General features: G+C 33.2%; 1 protein-coding gene across 1 annotated transcript; it reads left to right on the top strand.

Annotated features, from left to right (window-relative positions):
• The first annotated feature begins 4,823 nt into the window (after positions 1 to 4,823).
• On the top strand, positions 4,824 to 9,315 carry LOC109791187 (uncharacterized). The gene is made up of 4 exons (XM_020350452.3): positions 4,824 to 5,018; positions 6,297 to 6,419; positions 6,509 to 6,593; positions 9,030 to 9,315. Exons 2-4 carry the CDS (start codon positions 6,306 to 6,308, stop codon positions 9,149 to 9,151), a joined length of 321 nt encoding a protein of 106 aa, XP_020206041.1. The 5' UTR covers positions 4,824 to 5,018; positions 6,297 to 6,305; the 3' UTR covers positions 9,152 to 9,315.
• Positions 9,316 to 9,967: the final 652 nt, after the last annotated feature.

Here is a 9,967-nt window from a genome sequence, read left to right as displayed (position 1 = left end):
TTGTTAAAAATTACAAATCTCGGTGATTCCCGCATCTCACTGAGATTTGTTATTTCAATAAAATTCAAACAATATCAAATATTTTGTCTCTCGTCATTTATCGCATCTCACTATCATCATTATTTTCAATAAATTTCAAACAAATTTTGTGCCTAAGACTATTACCTGAAATTTATTGAAAATCACAAATCTTGGTGAATCCCGCATCTCACTAAGATTTATTATTTCCAATAAATTTGAAGCAATATCAAATATTTGTTCTCTAACTTTATTAATCGATGAAATTTATTGAAAATAAAAAATTTCAATGACTCACACAACTCATTAAGATTTATTATGTTCAATAAATTTCAAACAAATTTTGTGTCTAACACTATTACTTGAAATTTCTTGAAAATCACAAATCTAGGTGACTCCCGCATCTCACTTAGATTTATTATGTTCAATAATTTTCAAACAAATTTTGTGCCTAGCACTATTACATGAAATTTGTTAAAAATCACAAATCTCGTTGATCTCATGCATCTCACTAAGATTTATTATTTTTAATAAATTTCGAACAAATTTTGTGACTAAGACTGTTACCTGAAATTTATTAAAAATCACAAATCTTATTGACTCTCGCATCTTACTAAGATTTATTATTTCTAATAAATTTCAAGCAATATCCAATATTTTTTCTCTAACACACTTAACAAATGAAATTTATTGAAAATAAAAAATCTCTATGACTATCACATGTCACTCAGATTTATTATGTTCAATATATTTTAAACAATTTTTGTGCCTAACACTCTTTATTGCCTAAAATTTGTTGAAAATTACAAATCTCGGTGTTTTCATCATCTCACTAAGATTTGTTATTTTTAATAAAATTCAAGCAATATCAAATATTTTTTCTAACGCTAATAATGGCTGAAATTCATTGAAATTTACAAATCTCAGTGATCTCCCGCATCTCACTAAGATTTATTATTTCCAATAAATTTGAAGCAACATCAAATATTTGTTCTCTAACTTTATTAATAGATGAAATTTATTGAAAATAAAAAATTTCAATGACTCCCACAACTCACTAAAATTTATTATGTTCAATAAATTTCAAACAAATTTTGTGCCTAACACTATTACCTGAAATTTGTTGAAAATCACAAATCTAGGTGACTCCCGCATCTCACTGAGATTTATTATGTTCAATAAATTTCAAAAAAAATTTGTGCCTAACACTATTTCTTGAAATTTGTTGAAAATCACAAATCTCGGTGATCTCCCGCATCTCACTAAGATTTATTATTTTCAATAAATTTCAAACAAATTTTGTGCCTAAGACTGTTACTTGAAATTTATTGAAAATCACAAATCTTGGTGACTCCCGCATCTCACTAAGATTTATTATTTTCAATAAAATTCAAGCAATATCAAATATTTTTTCTATCGCTATTAATAGCTGAAATTCATTGAAAATTCCAAATCTCAGTGATCTCCCGCATCTCACTAAGATTTATTATTTCCAATAAATTTCAAGCAATATCCAATATTTTTTCTCTAACACAGTTAACAAATGAAACTTATTGAAAATAAAAAATCTCTGTGACTATCACAAGTCACTAAGATTTATTATGTTCAATAAATTTCAAACAATTTTTGTGCTTAACACTCTTTATTGCCTGAAATTTGTTAAAAATTACAAATCTCGGTGTTTCCATCATCTCACTGAGATTTGTTTTTTTCAATAAAATTCAAACAATATTTATCAAATACTTTGTCTATCGCTATTAATGGATGAAATTCATTAAAAATTACAAATCTCGGTAATCTCCCGCATCTCACTAAGATTTATTATTTTCAATAAATTTCAAACAAATTTTGTGCCTAAGACTATTACCTGAAATTTATTGAAAATTACAAATCTTGGTGACTCCCGCATCTCACTGAGATTTATTATTTTCAATAAAATTCAAGCAATATCAAATATTTTGTCTTTCGCTATTAATAGCTAAAATTCATTGAAAATTACAAATCTCGGTGATCTCCTGCATCTCACTAAGATTTATTATTTCTAATAAATTTCAAGCAATATCCAATATTTTTTCTCTAACACAATTAACAGATGAAATTTATTGAAAATAAAAAATCTCTCTGACTATCACAAGTCACTAAGATTTATTATGTTCAATATATTTCAATCAATTTTTGTGCCTAACACTCTTTATTGCCTGTAATTTGTTGAAAATTACAAATCTCGGTGTTTCCATCAACTCACTAAGATTTGTTATTTTCAATAAAATTCAAACAATATCAAATACTTTGTCTATCACTATTTATGGCTAAAATTCATTAAAAATTATAAATCTCGGTGATCTCCCGCATCTCACTAAAATTTATTATTTTCAATAAATTTTAAGCAATCTCTAATACTTTTTGTCTAACACTATTATTGGCTCAAATTTTCTTAAAATTACAAATCTTGGTGTCTCCTTCAACTCACTAAGATTTATTATTTTCAATAAAATTCAAGCAATATCAAATATTTTGTCTAACACTTTATTCATTTCTAACTAAAATTCATTGAAAATTACAAATCTCAGTGACTTCAACATCTCACTAAGATTTATTTTTTTCAATAAAATTTAAGCAATATTAAATATTTTGTCTAACACTTTATTCATTGATGAGTAAAATTCATTGAAATTCAGATTAGGAAGCTTACTTTGGGAGGATTGAAGTTCCGGGTTGAGTTTCGGAAGGGAATTCTACTTCTTCTCAGTTATTGGCTATTTTGAGCCAATCTTCAGGTGAGGGAAGCTAGAATGTTTGTTGTTTAAGTTGCATGTGAGTTTAGAAACTCAATTGATGCATGAAAGTTGAGGATCCATGGCTGGATCGGAGAATTCGCTCATTTTTCGGGGTTTTGGGAAAAAATGGGGTTTTTGGTGAATTTGATGCATCAGACGGGTGCATGTTGATTTTGAGTTTGTTTTGTGTTGTATGGAGCCTATGCAATGTGTTTTTGTGTTTGCATATGGTTGAATTTGTTAGTTGGATGAGAGTTTTGAGCTCTATGACCGGGATTAGGCTAGGCGCAGGTTGAGCGCGCCAGGTGTGGAAGAGCTTAGGGCTCTCGGGTTGGATGTTGGGCCAGGCGTGATTTGGTTGCGTCAGGCGTGGAGACTCTTAGGAGTCTCTGTCTCAAGGACACTGAGCTTAGTTGAACGCACCGGGTGTGGATGAGTTTTAGGACTCTCAGGTTGGGATTAGGCTGGGCGAGCTCAGGTTGCGCCGGGCGTGAACATGTTTATGAATGAAATGATGCTAATGCATGTTAAGTTGAAGTTTTGGATCATGTATGTATGATATATGATGTATGGTGAGGTGTGATTCATATGTATGCATAGTAATGATATATATGAATGTTTAAATATGATATGACATGTGTGTGATTATTGATCATAATAGTGGGTAGACCATGTATGATGTATGATGCATTATTGCATGTGATATCTTATTACATGTGTATGATTGTTGATCATGATGGTGGGCAGACCATGTATGATGTATGATGCATAATTGCATGTGATGCCTTATGGTATGAGTCTAGCCTAGGACTTGAGGAGAGGAAAAATATTTTCGAACTGGAAGAGCTCACATAGAGTCTCTTGAGAGTGGTGCTTGGATAGGCCACTAATATATGGGAGTGGTGCTCAGGTAGGCCACTGGATTTGGGAGTGGTGCTTAGGTAGACCACTGGGTTGGGTGAGTCTCCTCTAAGTCCTTAGCTAGTGTTGGAGCAGGGTATGAGGTCGAGGGTTATTCCCTTAACCAAGTACTCGGGAAGGTGCGTGGATCCTTGCGGATAGTTGATGGGCAAACTCCACAATTGACTTGGTTATGCATGCCAAGGTCGTGGTAAGCCCATACCCAGCTGTGCTATACCTGACAGTGGGTCTGGACTTCCAATTGTGTAAGTGACATCATTCGAGTAAACCCGAGTGAGGATTATATCTTGTTTAGCTGTGACCGAGCGGGCACATTGGGCGTGAAAATGGTTGGGGTGGTTTCGGTAGGATGAGATGTCACTTATACAGCTCTGTTGTTAGGGAGATCTCCTAGGTGTATGCGTGATGACGTATTAGATGATTGATATGCATTGATATTTGTCATGAGATGCATTTATTGCATGATTGTTAATATGATGAAGTGTGTTGTTTGACTTCATGATTGATGAATTGTATTTTATGCTTGAGTAGTATTGGATAGAGTGTATGGTGTGACTCTATGAATATGATTGATAGTTGGATGATTGTGTAGTATAGGTTATTGTTCTATACTTGTATGATTGATTTTTGAACTCTAGCTTATCCTTCTATTTTCATGTGGTGGGACTACGATGATCATACTTGGTATAGGAGCAGGTCAGGGCTAGCTCGGAGTTGAGGTGACCGCTGCGAGACGAGAAGTTTGATCCTCGTGTTAGAGTTACCATTTTGGGTAACGATTTCTTCTGTGCTTGACCGGCACTAGAGTCATATTATTTTTGGGATGACTGTATATATATGTGGTGTTCTATTTTATAATCAGAAACTTAGTTATTTTCATTCTTATTTATATCTGTATGTATGAGTTATCCAACTTAATATTTCTCTTAGTTCATTACTAGTAGTGCGATTTCACTAAATGTAGAGACCATGACGAATCGTTACAGCTATTTTTTTAGTTTTAAAAATACATTTTATATTAAATTAAATTTCTACTTTATTAAATTTAAATTTTTTAATATTATTATAATATAATATAATATTTACTATTATAAAAAAAATTACGAACAATTCCCCGCTGAAAAAGGCTCGCAAAAAAATCCCTAATTCACTCATTCCATTCAAAATCTCAGGCGCGTTTCCGATTTAATCACCATCCTCTTCTACCTAATCTCTTCGTTGGCGTCGCAAATCGAGTGAGAGAGTGTGGAGTGGAACGATCGAGAAAGTGGAATAGCTCCAAAAACACCATCGATCATAGCGGTAACAACGAGCAATTTCTTCTTATACCCCTCCTAGTTTTATTCTTTATTTGTGTCAATTTCATGCTAAAAACGTGACGATATTATCCTGTGACTTCTCCACACCCGCGCATTTTCCGATTTCAGTCGAATTCTTGAGCAATGCGCGTGGATGAATCAATAGGGCTCACTCTTTGGATTGTTCGTTTTTCTTCATATGAGATACTAGGTGGATGCTAGGTGTTTGATGAAAGTTCCAAACTATAGTGTGACAAGCATAAGTTGTTTGATGAATTGTATACCCAGAGATTTTCTCCTTGCGTGCCGCTGATAAATAAGTTTTGTTATTTTTAAAAAATCAGATTTTCACAATTGGTTTATCAAAAGAAATATTTTTAAGAAAAAAAAAACTCAATTTTTAAGAAAGAGGTTCCTGATCAACCAAATTATAATAATTAATAACTCCAAATTGGGTCCTGTTGAGAAAGAGTTTCCTGACAGATGCTTGTTTAGCTCATTAGAAAACGTGAGTTACAAACGCAAAGGAGTTGCAGTTTTTAAGAATTCAAATCAAGATTAGGGTGAATTGGTACTTCAAATCAGGAATTATAGAATTAAACTATGTATGTTTGTATGTAGTGCACCTATCACCTAATTAGATGAGCATATGTGGTATGAAGTCTATTGAGTCATAAACTGTTCTGCTTAGGTGCAGTAATGCTACGTAATACTGCATCCATTTTATTACACACCATTAGGCATATATTTCTTCCTTTTAAATATTTTAACTCAATTCATGCTGATTTTAGTTTATGCTTTTTGCCAGTGCTATATGATTTGTCTTACTGAGATAACGGTTTGCTTGTTATGTGTGGCTTACAACCCAACTGAATCAATGCACATTACTCATTTTAAATGACCTGTCAATGAAGGAAGATTTGCTTCTATTCTGTTGCGGCACATTCATTTTTCTTTCATTTCCTGTCCTTTAAAATTTTAATGGTGATTGGTTATTTTTGTATTTTCAAAATTTTTTATCATCTTTTACTGAGCATACATTGATTCTAAAGAAAGCAAAGCATGAAGGGAATACTTTGTTGGGAAGTGGGTGTTTCTGTTGCTGTGTTTCCTATAGGAGAATCATTTTTTTTTTAATTTCAATTTCTTCTTGCCACAAAAAAGCAAAGCACATTCCTGGTAACATTCCCTGGATTCTGGAATTTGGCTTAAATTGGAACCTTAATGAGATAAATAAAGTAGATATTTCTTCATTTTGATGGCAGTCATTGTGATTTTGCAGATATAGAAGATGGAGTTTTGCCCTACTTGTGGTAGCATGCTACAGTATGAATTGCCTTATATGGGTTGCCATTCAAGATTTTTTTGTTCTGCTTGTCCATACGTTTGTCCCATTGACAATAAAGTAGGAATTATCTTTGACCATTTCATGCTTATTTAATATGTTTTTAGCTGCTCGTGCATGGTTTTTATATTTTTACTTCACATGTTTAGATCAAAAGAAAGCAAAGGTTGGTGAGAAAAGAGACGGAGGACATAGTCATTGATGGTGACAAAGTGATTGCACCAATAACTGACGGTACATTTCCATTCTTTCTTATTTGGATAGAAATTATCATTTAGAGAATTTTAGTTTTGGATGTTGCTTTAATGTATTCAGAATTCACGATATATTAAAAGCACAAAAATGACTAATGAAGGTATAGAGTATCCATCTTTGAATATAATGTCCTACACTTATATGATGCTGAGGTATACAAATGAAGATATGACCTAGAGCAGGAAGATTAGTGTTTCAGTATGAACTTAAAGCTTTTCATAGTCTTTCACACATGCAATTGCATAAGGGGACATGTTGGGCGCTGGTCTCACATCCTGGTTCTCATTGCTAGTCTCATGGTTCTTGTTACTGGGTCTCGCACCTCACTTCTCTTGTCACTCCCGGGTCTTGGTCACACATCTCATGTTCTGTTATTCCTGATTCTGTTGCATCTTTTTTAAGTCTTCACTCTATTGCAGCAGTATCTTCCTCCTTTGTCCCATCCCTTTGATAATAACTGTGGTAAGAGGAATTTACCAAGCGTTTACTCTTTACAATTCTTATTGAGTATAAGCATAGAAAATGGTTAGAACAAATGGGGAAGAAGGATCTAGTATTTGGTCTAATTCTAGAATTAGTAAATTTGCTTCGTTGGAAGCTCAAGATGATCATGCTCCGCTTGTTATAATGGTTGAGTTTGTTGATGGAGTAAAAAAACTCTAGAGAGAAAACAAAGTTCTTGTTATATGCTGTAGTTTCTCAATTTGTACTGGTGACTTTGCTTTTGATTCTATTGAAGATAGATAGACATTGGGCCCAAAATCTTGGTGGGTGATGCATGGATATTTTACCCACGTAACCCACCTACTCAAAAACATGGCTTAAAGCTTCTTGTACAACCTTGCTCTTCATTATATTGTGAGAGGAATTGGAATACATACTCCTTTATTCGTTCTTCGAAGGGGAACAAATTGATCCAAAAAGGTTAGAGAGGATTTGATTTTTGTGCATTCAAATCTATCAATATGGTTTTTTTCTAGGAAAGGTGAAGGTTTTACTGAAGGGGAAATGAGATTGTTTGGCATTAGTGGAGATGTATGTGATACACTTGATGGTGCTGGATTTCTTGAATTAGTTGAGTTATCTTTTAATGAACTAGACTTGGAACCTATGCATTTTGTGGATAATGGGAATTGGGAAGATGAGTATGATACAATTACCATAAGATAGTAGCAAACATTTTTTAGGTTAATAATCTTAGTTGTAAATATGTATACTTGGATATTTTAAACTGTAATAATTCCATTAGTTTGTTCTTCAGCCCTTTTTGTGGGCTTGTTTACTTTGATAATCGATAGCAGTTTTGGTTATTTATAAAACAAAGATGCCTTTTGTTTGAACTGGTCATTGATCGTTGAAGATGATATGGTCTGTTAATATTCCAATATAATTTAGCTTTGATGATAAATTTGGGGTACTAATAATATTGAGGGAGGGTGAGCCACGATCCAATGGTTAGTGATGCTGCCTTGTGTCCTGGTCATGGGATCAAATCATGGAATCAACCTATGTTTTCAGGGATAAAGCTACGTATACCTACCCTCTTGAAACCCCTCTTGGTGAGAGACTCGTGTTGTGCATTTGATTACAACTAAGGATATTTTTTGTGTTGAATGTGGTCCAAAGCTAAAGGATGAGTAAGCAGAGAGAAATAAGAATTGGAACACTTGCATAAAGTTCTTTAGTGTGAACATAGTTATTTCTTTAGCCTCTGTTCAAATTTTGTGGACACCTGGTACAGGTCGGATGTTTTAAGTGTCAAAACTTGAAGCCAAATCTAGGCCAACAACAAATATTCTATCACAATTTTTGGTTGCTCATATAGCATATTTTCCTGTTGCCTATACTCGTCAAAATTTGTATGGTTTGATGTTTGACTAGACAATGGGAATTGAAGCTTAGATCTGGTTCAGTTTGATACTTGAGCATGGATTGAACTTGAACCAATCTCGATTCTCGAGTAATTCACCGGGTCGTTGAACCATACTGGCCACGTTTGGTTATGTCAATTTGTGTATTGCAGTTTTGCTTGTCAACTTATAAACTGCAATTTTCTAAGTTTACGTTCTTTGGGCTAAGCTTGTTTTGTTGTTCATCATGGACTTTCATTATGATTTTTATTCCTTTTTATAGGGTTTAGTCTGTCAAAAGTTTAAGATTTTTTCTCCATTTTTTTTTAAAGATTTTGGTTAATAGGCTTTGCTTGAGACTTGTACATTAAGTGGTAATAATGACTAACAGCTTCCATTCTTCCGATTTTTTTTTTTAATTTTTACTTCTACCAATATCTTGTTATGATATTTTTAAGTGATCATGATTGATGTAAAAAATAAAGAATCGTGACTAATTATGTGATCTTTGTTTCTACTTTATGATTTCGTTGTTCTTTCTCTCACTGATTCCCTTTTCTTGTAGCGAGATGCCCCAAATGCGGTCATGGTAAAGCTGGTTTCAGGGAATTTCAGACTCGATCAGCTGATGAGCCAGCAACTATAACATATTGTTGCTTAGAGTGTAAGAACGAATGGCAAGGATAGATAGAAAAGCTTTTCAAGCGGGCTTTTGATATTTTCTTAATCTTCGCTGACTTTTTTGTCTTTTTTTCTTAGTTTCTTTAAGGATTAGAAAAATGAGATAGGAAAAAGATCCTTGTGCTGCATTTCAATATCAAATATAAAGTTTGATTTTTATTGTGTTTGGATGCACGATTTCAACTCGTGTTTCTAAATATTTTCTCATCAAATGTAAAAAATGTAGAAGATACTTATAGTAGTTTTAGGTTAGACTAGGGATGGCATCGGGCGGGTCGGGTACGGGTTTTATGATACCCGTCCCCGTCCCTGCGACACAAACTCATCCTTGTACCGTACCTGTCGGCTATGTGATTTTCATTCTCATTCCTATCCCCGTTGGGTATCGGGTATACTCGTACCCGTACTCGTAATTTTATTTTTTTTTTGCAAAAAAATATAATATTTTAAAATTATTTTTTTATTATATTATAATTATAATTAGATTATTTTTTTATCTCATATTTTAATCAAGAAATTTCTTAATAATTACACGACTATAAATATTTCACATTACATATAATAAAATATTAAATTTTTTTAATATAATTAAATCGGGTACAGGTACGGGGCGAGTATGCAGATACCCATACCCAGTTTAATTTATCGGATTTTAATCGTACCTGTACCCTGTCAAATCGGGTATTTCTCGTCAAAATTGAGACAGATTCAGGTATTACTCACAGGTACGGGTTTATTTGTCATCCCTAGGTTAGACGTCAATTAATTGATTTAAGGATAAATTATTTTTTTGTTCTTTTTTATCGAGGGTATGTTTGGATA

This window comes from Cajanus cajan, chromosome 4 (genome assembly GCF_000230855.2).
Source record: "Cajanus cajan strain Asha chromosome 4, NIPB_CcT2T_4, whole genome shotgun sequence".
Lineage (NCBI taxonomy): Eukaryota > Viridiplantae > Streptophyta > Magnoliopsida > Fabales > Fabaceae > Cajanus > Cajanus cajan.
The sequence above is the reverse complement of the archived record's forward strand: the minus strand, read 5'-3'. Positions and strand labels throughout refer to the sequence as shown.